Genomic DNA, 14,833 nt, shown 5'->3' with positions numbered 1-14,833 from the left:
TGTGCTGAGTACCTACCTAGCTGTTCTTTTCCTGTCCTTTCCTAGCCCTTCGTATTTCATCTTTCAAACTCTATCTAAACCTTGACTGTTCGTCGGAAACACTAGTCGGGTGGTTAATATGGACTGCAACCCCAACTACAAGGATGCCGTTTGGGCATTCTATCGATTTGTGCCGTCAAAGGAGGCAAACATTGTGTTTGTAGTTCTCTTCGCGATAACGACGCTCCTCCATGTCTTTCAACTCTGGCGAACAAGAACATGGTATTTAATCCCATTAGTTTTGGGCGGAGTCTGTACGTTTTGCCCACATTCCGATTGGCGGTACAAGGACGCCGAACTAACCAAGGGTACCCAGGCGAGGTTATCGGATATATCGGGCGGGTTTTGAACACAAACGAAGAGCCGGGGTGCTGGACGATGGGACCCTACATCATGCAGAGTGTCTTGATTCTCATTGCGCCTGCGCTCTTTGCCGCGTCGATTTACATGATCTTGGGAAGAATTATTCTCTTGACGGAGGGTGAACACCACTCGTTGATCCGACGGAAGTGGCTCACCAAGATCTTTGTATTTGGAGATGTTGCATCGTTTATGCTTCAATCATCAGGTATGAGGGCTCGTCCTTGTGTGAATGAATGATGGATGGAGATGCTGACTTTTCAGGGGGCGGACTCATGGCTATTGCAGATCTCAGCAAAATGGGCGAAAAAATCATCGTTGGAGGTCTTTTCGTTCAGCTCTTCTTCTTTGGTTGCTTCATCATCGTAAGCGCGGTGTTCCACATTCGAATGCGTCGGGACCCCACCCCGAGATCCTTAGAATCTCGCGTAAGGTGGCAGACATATCTCACGACACTCTACGTCACAGGAATTCTGATCTGGGTGAGGAGTTTGTTCAGGGTGGTTGAGTTCATCGAAGGAAATGATGGGCACTTGATGCGCAGCGAGGTTTGGGTATTTGTGTTTGATGGCATGCTGATGCTGCTGGTGTTGGTATGGATGAACTGGTTCCATCCTGGCGAGATCGGACTCCTGATCAGGGGAGAGAGAAGCATCACGAACGGACTCGAGCTGGTCAAGATGGGAGGAGGATCGGGGAGAAAGAGACTCGATACCATGCAGAGCCTATCGTCTGAACACAATGTTTGAGTTAAGGATAGGAGATTTGCTAGCATCGGATCATGAGATTCTGATGCTAAAATAGAATAGTGCCCCCCTGCGGCTAGAACCTCCCCCTGTAAATCGAAAGCTTAGCGCATACACCAGCCAATCACCCAATTCCTCAGCTGGGCCTGAGACGGACAAGACATGTCTCAAACTAACATGATGCATTCCAAGGAAAATACACGGGACTAACTGCTGCGGTACATAGCTTCATGGGGAAGTACCTCGGGATGACAATTGACTTATCAACATGATGGCATTACCATTAGCTCTAGGTTCAGCTGCGTCGATAAGAAGTGGCGCTTGGCTAGGTAGGGAGAGAGGTTTTTATCTAGGTAGCGTAGCCTGGCTGTGCCTCTTGTTTCTGTTCCTTTTGTATCTTGTGTAAATATATTCTTGTCAATTCATCGGATCTTCTCTGGAGAAGTATCATCATGACTGTTCTGGGCGACATATTGACTGAAGTCACCTTCATTCGCGTCTTTCTCTTCGGCTCTCTCTTCTTGCTCGCATCGTTCATTGTCGATCTGCTCACTCAACCGCGTTATCCTTCTGAAATTCCAGTTCTTGGTCACAGCTCAGAGAAATGGTTCTCTAGAATCAGAAACAGTCTCGCCTACTTCACTCAACACCAAGCCTGGATTGGCGAAGGCTACGAAAAGGTAACCCCTCCAACCCACACTACCACCACTCGTTTTCTAAGAGAAATAGTATGGCAAAAATGGCCTTCCATTTATTGCTCCAGCGCCCATATCGCGTCCTCCAGACGTCATCCTCCCCCGTTCTCAGATCGCCTGGATGATGGACCAGCCCGATCGAATCCTCTCAGCATCCCACGCCCACGACAAGATCCTCTACACAGAGTATAACTTCCTCGGAAAAGACCTCGCCGCGGAGCCCTTTGCGAACCGCGTCATGCACAAGTATCTCGCCCGTAACTTGTCATCAGCGATACCAGCAGTCGAAGACGAAGTCAACGGTGCTGTTGAGCATGCGCTAGAGACCATGATGAAAGCAGCTGCCGAGAAAGACCCCAAAAATGTCGACGGCGAAGGCTACACCAAGGTCAATCTCTGGGATCTTTGGCTTGCGATTGTCCCTCGCGTTACGAACCGTCTTCTCGTTGGCAACCCAGCATGTCAAAACCCTGACATCTTGAAGCCAATGGTGAGCTTCACTGACAACGTCGTAATGAACAGCTTCTTGCTACATGGCTTCCCTCAAGTTCTCCATCCGATTATTGGCCGTCTGATCACCATACCAAACTATCTCCATTGGCGCAAAGCATCCCGTGTCCTACTGCCGATCATTGAACAGCGCTTGAAAGATATGCAGCGCCAGGAGGCTGGCGATCCTGAGATGAAGAACTACACGCCTCCAGAGGACTTCATCACTTGGGATATTCGTCTTGCGATGGCGGAGAAGAAGCCCTTTGAGCTTAATCCCGTTGTCATCTCTAAGCGGCTCTTACCAATCAACTTTGCTGCTATCCACACAACCGTCTTGACAGGTCAATCTTGGATGCTGGATTTTCTGTCTTCTCCACCATCTGTTCTTGAAACACTGCGCAACGAGATCCTCGAACACAAGCCGTCTGAAGGCCACTGGACGAAACAGGCCCTTTCCTCCCTAGTTCGCGTCGACTCATCCATCCGCGAATCCCAGCGTGTAAGTAACTTTGCCGCCAACCTCATCGAGCGACAGGTTATTGCACCAGAAGGTCTGCATCACCCTGACTACGGATGGACTTTGCCGCGCGGGGCATTCGTGACGGTCAACTTGCAAGGAACGCACCACGATGACGAGATTTATGAGGACGCCATGAGCTATGATCCCTGGCGATACTCACGGGTCCGTGAAGAGTGGGAGGCCAAGTCGGCTGAGGAGAAGCAAGAAAGGGACGAAGAGGCTAAGAAGATAAGAGGATTGGGAATGGTGACAACTAGTGATGCTCACCTGGCTTTTGGTCACGGCCGACATGCTTGGTAAGTCTCATAGATATCTATGAGTTTTACTGCTAACGTTGTGAAGCCCTGGCAGATTCTTCGTTGCTCATGAGCTCAAGCTCATCATGGCTGCATTCCTTCTCAACTACGACATCAAGACTCTCGAGAAACGACCAAAGCCCCAATGGATGGGCGCCACTATCATTCCTCCCCTGGACGCATGCATCGAAATTCGACGAAAGAAATCAACATGATTGAGTCGGCTATTGCAAAATCTAACTGTACCCGCCATGGGCCTCTCCGTCATTAAGAGTCACCCCGTTACGCTTATCCTCCATCAACCTCGTCAGCGCCGTCACCAACTTATCAACAGCCACCTCAGACGTCTGATGATGAAACACGAGCCTGGCCATGGGGAAGACCGAGACATCCTCATTTGCGCAGTACTCAACGAATGCCGCGGGTGGGATGCCAGCGGCTTCCAGATCTAGCAGAATCATGTTGGTCTGGACAGGGAGTGTGAACTTGTATCCCACTGCTTCGAGTCTCGCAGCAGCATCTTTCGTCATGGCATGCACAGACGGAAACCTCGGGATGCTGTACTCGAGCGCAGACAGAGCTGCAGCGGCCATCATACCCGGCTGTCGAGTTCCTCCTCCCAACATCTTCCTGAACCACTTCGCCCGCTCAATGAAGGGCTTCTTGCCGAGGATGACGCTGCCCATTGGGGCACCGATACCTTTGGCTAGACAGATAGATATACTGTCAAAGCAGGCTGTGTAGGCCTTGAGGTCAACACCTTCTCCGATGACACCGTCAAAGACACGAGCTCCGTCTAGATGCATGGCAATGGGCTTCTGGCCTTCCGGTACAGGGAATGAACGGACATAGTTTGAGATGGCTTGGGCATCAGCAAGTGGCAGAATAGTGCCCGAGAGTGTATTCTCTAGAGATACCACCCTTGTAGGTGGGAAGTGAACTATCAAGTTAGTTACGTATATCATACTTTAAGACGAATCAACATACTGTTCCCATCAGCGATGATGTTCTTCTGAACGTCCTCCAACGTCAGATGCACTCCGCTCTTTGCATGAACCGTCGTGACACTCGCCTGTGAAATCACTGGCAGAGCACCACTCTCCCAACAATGCACATGTGCCCTATGATCTAGCAGCACACTATGCGGTGGCTGGGTAAGATGTGTTCGCAAACAAATTTGGTTCCCCTGAGTACCAGAAACAGCCCATAGAGCAGCCTCCATGCCCGTCAACTCGACAAGTCGAGCCTCCAGAGCCTTGACAGAAGGGTCACCTTCAGGGTCGTAGATGTCGTCGTTTACCGAGGCCTCGAGAATAGATGTCATCATCTCCTCGATGGGGACGGTAACGACATCTGAGCGGAAGTCACGAGAGGCGTTCTCCCGGCTAGCAAGCAACTTGGCTTGGACCTTTGGTGTGAATGGGGATTCGGGGGTTGTTAGGGAAGGCATTTTGGGCTTGTGACGCTGTGTTTGATGGTGAGTGAGGTAGGAGATTACTTTCAATGGACTATCAGGGGCTTTTTATATTTATGTAGTTTACACGTATTTTATACCCCACATTCAGTGAGGGGAATCTATGTGTTGCTGCTCTGCGTTCGTTATCTCTGTGGTGAGTGTTGATCTGGAGTTTCCCGCGGGGATGTGTCAGTCCCAATTGTGAGACCGGGTCGTAAAAGATGTTGTGGATCTTAACTCTCTGGACGTAGCTCGGGATCTACTCCAATTCTTTGACTGTACAATGAACTATGAATGTCTTGACTTTCTATCTCTCATGAAACTGTTTCTCTAGGATAGTGCTTCACACTCACCCCCATGTCACAGATCAATGCTACATCTGGTCTTGCAAAATGCGTCTTCTCATCTATACAGAGCCCCAAATCTACCATCCCTTTTGATTTGTGACTTGTTCGGGCACTTACATATGCATGGCAGTCTATTATCGCCTGGCATCCCCACAGTCAAAATCCGCGGGCAACTTTGAGTTGCCCGCGGTTGCGCGGCTCAAAGAGAACGACCAATCTTGTGGGCAGTGTCTACTATTTACTTTCGATAGAGAAAAATAAATATTGACTCGCTTCTCAGTTGCATACTAATAGCTTGTCTTTTTGGGTCTTAGGGTTATACTGGCTGAAACATGCCAATAGCTCAATAGTGTGAACAGAACTTTTGTTATTTGATAGATGCATTATAACTTAGCATTGTTGCCATTCATAGGCCCATGCTCAAACACGCTCTCTATAACTACAAGTCAAACCCCAATCCATCTGTATTTCCCAGGAAAATGCCCCCGTTCTTCCCTTCTCTCAAAAGAGCACCAACGTCCACTCTTCCACCCGTGATATACCTCTCGCTAACACCCAGGTTCACTCTTCTGCTCAACTCCTCTCTCAGTTGAGCCTTCAAAGCACCCATTTCGGCCTTGGACAGGCTCTTGGCTGCCTGCTCCTTTCTCCTTCGTCCACCACCTCGACCCCCCTTGCCACCACTTGCATTGACAGCCTCGAGATCTTCAGAGTCGTATTCTACTCCAAGTTCATCAGCTGCATTTCGTAGCCATGTATCGTCGCTGTGGGCCTTTTCCTTGGCTAGTACAGTATCGGCGATCTTTTTGGCCAGGTCCACGCGGGGCTTGAGACGCGATGCCATCTTTCTATCAATAAGGAGAGTCTGAATAAAGTGCTCTCTCTTTGCACCCGAGCTACGCTCGGCGTGGACTTTGCTTGCAAGACGTCGAGTAGGGAGGACTTCGTCAGGTGAGCACAGAATCACACTCACGCCACTAGACTCGCCACGAGCTGTACGACCAGATCGGTGGATGTAAGTATCCGCAGATCGGGGGACATGGTAGTGCAGAACCTGGTCAACCTGCTTGATATCGAGACCACGGGCGGCAACATCGGTGGCAATGAGAAGAGAATTGCGAGCAGCAGTGAAACGCTCAAGTGAACGAAGGCGCGCCTTTTGTGCCATTTGGGAGTGCAGAGGCAGCGCTGTGAGGTTAAGATTCGAGAGAAGCGGTGTTAGACGGCGAACAGCAGAGATAGAGTTGGTGAAGACGAGAGTACGGCGACCGGGGTTGAGAAGGAGAACGGTGTATAGATAAAGATCCTGTACAAAGTTAGCATGCTGTGCATGTCTTGCTTATTCTCAAAACTCACCTTTTCCATAGCACCACATTCAATAAGTCCTTCCTTCAACCCCTGAGCCATCTGGCTTACGGGGTTGACATCGATGAATTTAGGCTCACCCCTGAATTTCAGGCATTTCATCAGATAAGCCATCTTCTCCTCATCACTTCCTGTAGATTTGCCCTTTCCTGCCAATTTGGTCTGAAGGTCCTTGTCGAAAGTTGCCGAGAAGACCAATGTCTGTCGTGCACTGCTCTCTTCGTCCTCTTCATCTTCCTCCTCGTCCTCATCTGAGCTCTCTGCATCGTCGCCCGGGCTTTTCCCATCTAGAGCACCAATAATATCCTCTGCCTCCTTGAATTGACCAACTTTAAAGAGTCGATCAGCTTCGTCGACGACAAGGAACTTGATCTTGGCGAATTTGCTTTGCAAAGCCCTATCGCCACTAAGAACCTCCCATAAGCGACCTGGTGTGCCGATAACAATCTCAGCCTTCTCCAATTGTCGCTGCTGTTTCTGAATACTGAGACCACCTGTCACAACACACACGTACGGCGCGCTGGGAAGACCGTCACAGAGTGCCTTGAGATGATCACCCAATTGCTTGGCCAATTCTCGTGTAGGAGAAAGTACCACAGCCATAGGACCAGTTCTCTTGACACCCTGCTCTTGCAACTCCAACCAGCGCTCAACCATGGGAATACCGAAAGCCAAAGTCTTTCCTGAACCTGTCTGTGCCTTGCCAATAACGTCATCGCCAGCCAGAATCTCGGGAATCGTCTTCTCCTGAATCAAAGTCGGCTTGGTAAACTTGAGTTTCGCGATGGCTGAGAGAATTTGAGGCGATAGGTTCAGAGGAACCCAGGCCGCCATGTCGACGTCTTCTTGGTCTGCGTAGTCGTTCGCATCGGCCAACGCGCCGAACGTGTTGCCCCCGCGTGCAGAGGACTTTTGTACGACTTTCGAGGCCTTGTCCAGCTGCTCGTCTTCTTTTTCGGCGCCACTGTTCTTCCCATCCAATTTGTTTTTGTTTTTGTTCTTCTTCGTCTTTTCTTGTTCTGCTTTCCCTTGCCCAGCCTTGCCCTTATTCTTCCCTTGAGGCTTCTCGCTCTCCAAGCCACCTTGACCACTGCCAGCTTCGCCGGAATCGATATCCCCGACCTCCAAAGGGTCGTCGCCAAACCCTTCAAAAGATTCGTCCCCATCGAGAACTTCTTGTTGAGGATCGATTATGTTGCTCTTGTCGCCGGCCACGAGGAATTGCACTTTGCTACCATCCTTGACCACGTCCACGCCCTCGATAACCTCTAGTCCTCCAAAGTCCTCGCCTACCGAGGACCAAGCGAGGGCTGTAGCGTCGACAGCTCGGCGCGATTCTTTTCCACCGGATTTCTTCTTGGAGATGTTCTTTGATCGTTTGGAGGCGGGACCAGTCGCAGTTGGAAGCTTGCGCTTCTTCGAAGGGGGAACCATTGAATAAATTCGAGTCGCCTCTTGTCAAGGCGATATCCGTTTCGCTTTCCGCCGTTTCTTTCTATTGGGTGAGTCGGCTGAACGGGGTTTCTGTTGTCGAGTTTGACCTCGAAGTCTGTACGAAGGTCCCCAATTTTTTGTTTTCCTCCGAACTTTTTCTTAGCTCATCGCTATCGGCAAAAGCTGTTGCCGATCCGCCGATACCCCACCAACAACAACAACAACAACAACAGGACATGAGTCGCTGGAGATTTCTTCGGTTCTCTGGAGTGATACTTATACTTCTGACTTCCACGGTTGCAATAATGAGATGAGATAAGCGGGTTTTCAAGACGACCTTATGACGCGAAGTCGGCCGTATACTACTATGATACTCTAGTCTCACCCTAAGCATACTTTGAATAGAGTCACCACTAAGACTATTCTCATAATAATTCTCATTGTAGTCAATCAATCACCTATATTCTAGCGTTAGACAACAAAAGACTTCAGATTGTAAAACAAGGAAATGTATTTCTTTTTCCATTTAGGAACCCAATAAGTATATGAGACATAATAATGCTGTTGTAACACTCCCAAATGAACCGTCATCCATTCTCTCATCCCCTTTAATGGCCAAAACACAATAATTACATGCCCTTTTCATGTTGTACATTTCAAATATCCCAACCCCAGCGCTTTACTAATGCGCTCCGCGTGCTCGTTTGGCTCCTCCACCAACTTCCGAATCTCCTCGTGGCCGCTTGTTGCCAGGCTGAAAATCGTTGGCACTGGGGTTCATACCACCGCGTCCACCACCACGGCCTCCTCGCCCTCCACGGCCAGCGTTACCATGTCCACCCTCTTGAGGTCCACTGGCTGCACGTTGGCCAGGAGGCACATAAGCTCCACCCCTTCCGCGTCCGCCACCACGAGGCATAGGGATGCCAGATCGGACTGGCTGTTGTCCCTGCTGTTGGCTTTGTTGTTGTCCTTGCTGCTGCGGTGCCTGCTGCGGTGCCTGCGTCTGTTGCTGACCTGGCTTAGCAGCGGGTGCTACACCATTTTCATTCTTAGTCGCAAATGGGTTTGGTGCAGCCGCTGTTGTAGCGTTAGCTGGAACAGCGAACGGATTGTTCGTCTTGGGACCGGGAATTCCACTGGTAGCCGGGGCTGCCCCTGCCGCCTGCGCTGGCTTAGTGTCTGAGCCTGCTTGTTGTTGTTGTCCCGCCGGAGTTGCAGCTGGTGTCCCCTGGGCAGCCTTAGCACCAGCTGCAGGTGTCGCAGGGGATGGTGATGGAGGCACGCCCGCAACCGAACCCTGTCTGGCCGGAGTAGGTTTTGCCACAGCCGGTGTTGCCGGGGGAGCCACAGCAACCTTGGCCACTTCCCAAACCTCAACCACGGGCTTCTGAGGAGTCTCGGAAACAGCCTTCTCGACTACACTAATCTTGGCATTGGCTGCTCTCAGCTTGTTCTCAGCCATGTTGATGCGTAGAGTTGACTTCTTTGACTCCATGAGCTGGGCTTGATCCCTAGCTGCGGCAATCTTGGGTTCATACTCGGTTTTGATTGTTGATTCCAGCTCCGCTTTGAGTTTGGAGCTTTCTATCTCAAGCTTCTTCTTGATGTTGGCGGCAACAATATTCTTAACTGTAGGGTTAGTCGCCAAGAATTGTCGAATGCCAGTATCATCGAGCTGAGACAGATCGGTTTGTCCAACGGATGAAGGTGTTGCAGGCACAGCAGGGGCTTCTGCTTTGGCCGGTGTTGCAGGGGGTTGATCTACAGGCTCGGTCTTGGTGACATCAGCGTTCCTGGCTGTGGGGTTCTCGGCGAGCCAGATCTGCTTTTCTTGCTCGAACTTGAGCTTGAGATCCTCATCCTTCTTCTTGTATTCCTCTTCCATCTTGCTTCGACTCTCCCTCAGCTTGGCGTTCAGGGTATCCCGCATCCTGTCGGAACGTTCTTTGATAGTAGTTTGAATCCTTGTCTCAACCTCATTGGCCTTCTGTTCAAACTCTGCAGCCTTAGCCTCGGCAGCTGCAACTCTTTCTTCCAAAGCCTTCTTCTCTTCGTCAGAGATGCTTGAAGCAGGCTGCTCTGTGGAATCGGCAGCTACGGGCTCTGCAGGGGTCTGATCGGTAGTTTGGGCAGAAGCATTGACAGTGGCCTCTTGGAGCTTCTTTGTCGCCTCATCACGCTCAGAGATAGCAGTCTGCAACTCATTGCGGAGAGATTCAAGCTGTTGCTCTGCACTTTGCTTCTGCCCATTGATGGCCTCGAGCTCCTTACGAGCATCGGCAAGCTGTTGCTCAAGCTGAGCAACAACGTCGGAAGATACGGAAGCTTCAGCAGGATGGGCGGGTTGGGCAGGAGTAGGGGTAGAGTTTGCAGTCTGAGCCTGTTGTCGTAATTGCTCAACCTCCTTCTGGAAGTTTTGTATTTGTTGTTCAAGCTCAGACTTCTGGTTTCTTGATTCCTCTGCCTCCTTCTTGGTGCCTTCGAGCTCACTTGTAGCTTTGTCCAAGCTCTCTTGCAGTTGATTGGCACGCTGGATGGCTTCGTTCTTCTCTCCGGTAAGTTTCCTTGATCGTTCCTTGGCCTGCTCAACAATCTTGGCGCGCGTGGTACTCCAGTTGTTTCGCTCACTCTCCATGGTAGTCTCGAGTTCGGTGATCTTGGCCTTCAGGGGCTCCTCACCTTGCTTCAAAGCATCACGTTCAGTTTCCAACTCGGTGATCTTCTCCTTAAGCTGCTCCATCTCAGCGGGGTCAACTCGTCCATACTTGGTCAGAATTCCCTCAGTGCGCTTTTGCCATCGGTCGCGATCCTCTTGGATTTGCTTGATTTCATCCTCGAGGAAAGACTTCTGAGTCTTGAGCGTGTCGATTTCAGCCTCCAGGGGTTGGATACGGGCCTCCATCTCTTCAATCTTCTTGTTTTTCTCACCGATCTGGTCCTTGAGTTGCTGATTCTCGTTGCGCAATGTCATACTGCTTTCGCGGTAGATATTGAGCTCATTGAGCTTCTCCATGAGGTCCTGGTGTGTCATTGAAGTGCGACCACTCTGAGCAGCCTGTGTGCGTTCTTGGTCAAGTTTGAGACGTGCCTCGTCTAGCTGTGACTGGGTATACTCAAGTTGTTGCTGAAGTCGCTTGGCCTCTTGAGCCTTGAGATCATACTGAACCTCGAGAATCTCCTTCTCTCTTCGGAGGTAACCGTTGAGTTCCCGCAGACCATCACTGGCATCTCCCAGGGGAACCGGCGACATTCTTTCGTCCTCCTCTTCTCCACCACTTCGCTTCTGTTGAAGCGCGGCAACTTGTGTAGTCAGGGCTTCTAGTTGTTGGTGAAGAATCTTGTTCTGGGAGTTGACATCTTCTCTTCGAGTCTTAAGTTCTGTCATCTCCTGCTCCAGCTGCTGTCGACGTTCCTCCCAAGAGCTTTCGCTTTGAGCAAGGGTAACCTTTGCAGAATCCGCTTCTGACTTGAGCGATGCGGCCTCGCTCTTGAGTGTATTGTACTCAGTTCGTAGTTGCTGAACAAGCTTAGCAGCCTCAGCATGCTTCACTAGTTCCTGCTCGTAGTCTTGCTGAGCCTTGGAGGCGATTTCAGCTTGAGCACGTAGATCTTGCTGATGGAAGCGAGTTGCCTCCAGATGCCTTGCGCTCTCCTCCTTCAGTCGGTTCACCTCCTCTTGTAATATGGACTTCTCATCCTCATATCGTCGTGCAACCTCACCCTGGGAGTCACGTAGGCTAGAGAGCTCGGTGTTAGAGCGAGACAACTCCGCCGATAAGTCCTCTGCACGCTGGCTAAGCTCCTTGATTTTCCCATCCTTTTCCTCAATGATGGCTTCCATCTCTTGTCTGTATTGTTCTTGTGATCCCCGTAGATCCTCAAGCGCTTCTTCATTAGCCTGGCTGAGCTCTTTGAGCTGCTCAGCCTGGGTCTTCGCGTTCTCGAGATATGTATTGGCCATGTCCAAATTTCGCTTCAGGTCGGAGATCTCGACGTTGAGATCCTGGATCTCGTTTTCAAGTTGCTGCTGTTGCTCGCTAACCTCAATAGTTCCAGGTCGGGGCGTAGGTCGGGGTTGGAGTCTTCCAGCTCGTTCCTCAGCGTTTCGTAGCTCAACCGTCAGCTCATCAACGCGAGCCTGAAGGTGATCTCTGCTGGTCTTAACAGCGACATGCTCCTCACGAATCTGGCTCAGGCTTGCCATGAGTTCGTCGATTCGCTTCTGTGACTCCTTTGACTCGAACTCCTTCCTAAGTTGCAACTTTTTGGTTTCCTCTGCTTCATAAGTGAGCTTTCTTTGGGCATCGCTCAATTCCTGTTCGAGGCTTTCAATCTTGGCCTGCGCTTTGCGTCGGGCTTCCGAATCAGCCATGTTGCGCTCATTTTCGATCGATTGCTGAGTTGCTAACAAATTGTTGAGTCGATTCTTTTCCTCAATAAGGCTCTCGTTGTCCTTGCTTAATCTATCCTGAATGTCCTTCCAAAGCTTCTTCTCTGCCTTCAGGTTCGCAGTCTCGTTGCGAACGCTATCAAGCAAACCTCTGGCTTCAATGAGCTCTTCAGCAACCTGTTGCGTCCGAATATCTTGCTTAGCAGCGGTCTCAGACAAGGTCTGCGCTCGCTTCTGGAGTTCACGGTTCTCACTTTGAAGTGCCACATAGTTGGTTTGTAACATTTCACGCCTCTCAGACTCAAGGCGGACTTCGGCGTGAAGTTTAACCTTGTCGGTCTGTAGGCTGTTTCGTTCGGCTGACAGAGCATCCATCTGATCGCGCAAATCCTTACGAACTCCGTCCTGCGCCTCGCGGTAGTTGTCGTATTCAGACTGAAGCTTGCGCAGTGCCTCGTTCAAGGCCTCGGTTTGCTCGGTTGCCTCAATACTAGCCAAGGGCAAACGCTCGCCACCAGCAATTGAATTGCGCATCATAGATGCTTCATCACCGTGAACACCTCGTTGTTGCAAAAGCCTTCGGAACATATCACGCTCTGTCTTGAAGCTCTCCATCGTCTTCTTGATAGATCTCGCCTCCTCAGTCATGTGACCAAGTTCCTGCTGAAGTTTCTCAACCATGTCGTGGTCTTGCTTGGCCTGGTGCTTCTCGGCGAGTGCTTCCTCGCTTTCGAGTTGATTGGCAAGCTCCCGAGTAATGCGAAGAAGCTCTTCGTTCTTGGCCTGCAGAGACTGAATATCCTTGAACACCACCAGCTTCTGCGTAATGAATTGGTGAGTGTCGGACATGTCTGATAGTGCCTCCTCTGAAATCTCTCCTTTCTGTAGTTGTTGGAGTCGGAAAGTCTCTTCATCAGTGAGTTGGTCAGTGCCCTTCTCCATGGCGTGGATCTGGAACAACAACATGTTGATCTGAGTACCAAGATCTCGAAGTTGAGTGCGCAGAATATTTGTTTCAGATTGTGAAGTTGCGAGTGCGCTCTCTGCTTTCCTTGCTGCTCGCTTTGCCTTGTCTCGTTCCTCGAAGCTGTTTTGAGACAACTCTGACATTCGAGTAATCTCTTCACGAAGCTGTTCAGCTTCAGTTTGAAGATCTTGGATCTCGGGGGCCTTTGCTTCTAGAGCAGTCATCATATTGTCGAGCTCCTCGGAAAGCTGAGCGTTGCGACGCTTTTCAGTAGCCAGTTGACCCTTAACTTGGTACAGCTGGTCAAGGGCCTGGGTGGTGGTTATCGTACCCTTTGTTCGCATAGACGGGGTTGCGAATGGAGAGGAAGGTCGCATCAAGGAGCCGTTGGCACGGGGGGTTTCTGGTGCAGACTCGGGTGGCGGTGCGTGCTGCTCCATACGAGCCTGGAGCTCGTCAACTTCGGACTGAAGTTGGTTAATGCGTTCCTCCATCTCACTCGTGGTCTGGCGTTCTTGCTCAAGCTCGGCCCGAACGCGTCGGAGCTCGGTCTCGTAGTTATCGCGAAGTCGCTCCTTTTCACGTTCAAGATCATGCACTCGTTCTTGGTGTTTCTTGCTCAGCTGGTTAGACATCTCAACCAAACGTTTTTGAGCTTCAAGCTCATGCTTATAGCTCTCGATTGTCTGCGCAAAGGTTCCCTCCTGGTTCTGAACCTTCACCAAAGCGTCATCCGCCTTGGCTTGCATGGCATCGAGTCGATCGCGAAGCTGTTGCTCTGTTCTCTTTAAGGAGTCAACCTGAGACTGAATGTCTTCATTTTGTCGCTGGAGCTCGGCAATACGGGCACCCTTTTCCTTTCGGTACTTGAGGCCCTCCTCGCTCTTTGTCTTGAGTTCATTCTCTAGCCATTCGCTGTTCTTTCGGGCAAGATCGAGCTGTTGTTGTAGGGATTCTTCTCGGTACTTGGCACTATTGAGCTGGCCCCGTGCATTCTGCTCCGATTGTTGCAGTGCAGTGATCTCGCGAGAAAGTTCGACATTTCGCTGGTGCTGCTTCGTAAGTTCTTCGGTGATAGTCTGATCGCGCTTGTTGTTGGATTCAATAATGCTCAAGTTGGTTCGGTTCGAAGATTGAAGGGTCTCGATCTTGTCATTCAGGGCCTTGATCTCGGCATCGTAATCCGATTTCTTAGATTTGAAAACTTGAAGTTCATTCTCGAGAGATTGTCGCTTCGTTTCTGTGGGGCAAGCGAATGTCAACAACCATCTGGCTTGGTTTCGCACAGTCTGTTAAAACATACCTTCGTCCTTGAGCTGCTGCCTAGCCTCTTCAACATCTTTGAGGGCCTTATCCGCAGTAGCTTTGAAAGTTTGCGATCGCGTTTCAGAGCTGCGCACCGCGTTCTCCAGTTCAATGTCGGTCTGGAGCTTTTCCGCATAGAGGGTGTCAAACTCGTGCGCTTTGGCTGCAACAGCCTGCAGAACAATGTTGACGAGCTCAACGGTCGGTTCTGTCGTTAGAGACGCGATAACGGGCTGGTCGAGGCCGAGGTGGCCTGCGACGTAGCCAATGTCCACGTCTGCGGCCGCCATGGTCGAGGTCGGATCAGGTCAATAGCGCGATACTCGTCATTACCGCAGCTGCGCGCTCGAGGGGGGAAAAGCCAAATCGAAAAGAAGCCCAAGTCCGTGTCGGTTGTCGCTTCGATATGCGTCTATCA

General features: G+C 50.7%; 5 protein-coding genes across 5 annotated transcripts; 2 read left to right on the top strand and 3 right to left on the bottom strand.

Annotated features, from left to right (window-relative positions):
• Window positions 1–118: 118 nt before the first annotated feature.
• On the top strand, window positions 119–1,148 carry FMAN_02811 (uncharacterized protein; the record flags this gene model as incomplete). Its single annotated transcript, XM_041831550.1, has 3 exons — window positions 119–293; window positions 356–607; window positions 664–1,148. 3 exons carry the CDS (start codon window positions 119–121, stop codon window positions 1,146–1,148), a joined length of 912 nt encoding a protein of 303 aa, XP_041682102.1.
• A 449-nt stretch (window positions 1,149–1,597) lies between these two features.
• Window positions 1,598–3,363, top strand: FMAN_02810 (uncharacterized protein; the record flags this gene model as incomplete). Its single annotated transcript, XM_041831549.1, has 3 exons — window positions 1,598–1,825; window positions 1,875–3,148; window positions 3,195–3,363. The coding sequence occupies 3 exons, from the start codon at window positions 1,598–1,600 to the stop codon at window positions 3,361–3,363; spliced, it is 1,671 nt and encodes a 556-aa protein (XP_041682101.1).
• A 21-nt stretch (window positions 3,364–3,384) lies between these two features.
• Window positions 3,385–4,598, bottom strand: FMAN_02809 (uncharacterized protein; the record flags this gene model as incomplete). The annotated part of the gene is made up of 2 exons (XM_041831548.1): window positions 3,385–4,088; window positions 4,136–4,598. 2 exons carry the CDS (start codon window positions 4,596–4,598, stop codon window positions 3,385–3,387), a joined length of 1,167 nt encoding a protein of 388 aa, XP_041682100.1.
• Window positions 4,599–5,390: 792 nt separating this feature from the next.
• On the bottom strand, window positions 5,391–7,750 carry FMAN_02808 (uncharacterized protein; the record flags this gene model as incomplete). Its single annotated transcript, XM_041831547.1, has 2 exons — window positions 5,391–6,257; window positions 6,308–7,750. The coding sequence occupies 2 exons, from the start codon at window positions 7,748–7,750 to the stop codon at window positions 5,391–5,393; spliced, it is 2,310 nt and encodes a 769-aa protein (XP_041682099.1).
• Window positions 7,751–8,432: 682 nt separating this feature from the next.
• Window positions 8,433–14,705, bottom strand: FMAN_02807 (uncharacterized protein; the record flags this gene model as incomplete). The annotated part of the gene is made up of 2 exons (XM_041831546.1): window positions 8,433–14,350; window positions 14,414–14,705. 2 exons carry the CDS (start codon window positions 14,703–14,705, stop codon window positions 8,433–8,435), a joined length of 6,210 nt encoding a protein of 2,069 aa, XP_041682098.1.
• Between the last annotated feature and the right edge of the window lie 128 nt (window positions 14,706–14,833).

This window comes from Fusarium mangiferae (assembly GCF_900044065.1).
Source record: "Fusarium mangiferae strain MRC7560 genome assembly, contig: FMAN_scaffold006, whole genome shotgun sequence".
Taxonomy (NCBI): Eukaryota; Fungi; Ascomycota; class Sordariomycetes; order Hypocreales; family Nectriaceae; genus Fusarium; species Fusarium mangiferae.
Note: the sequence above shows the minus strand (reverse complement) of the source record. Positions and strands in the feature narration are given on the sequence as shown.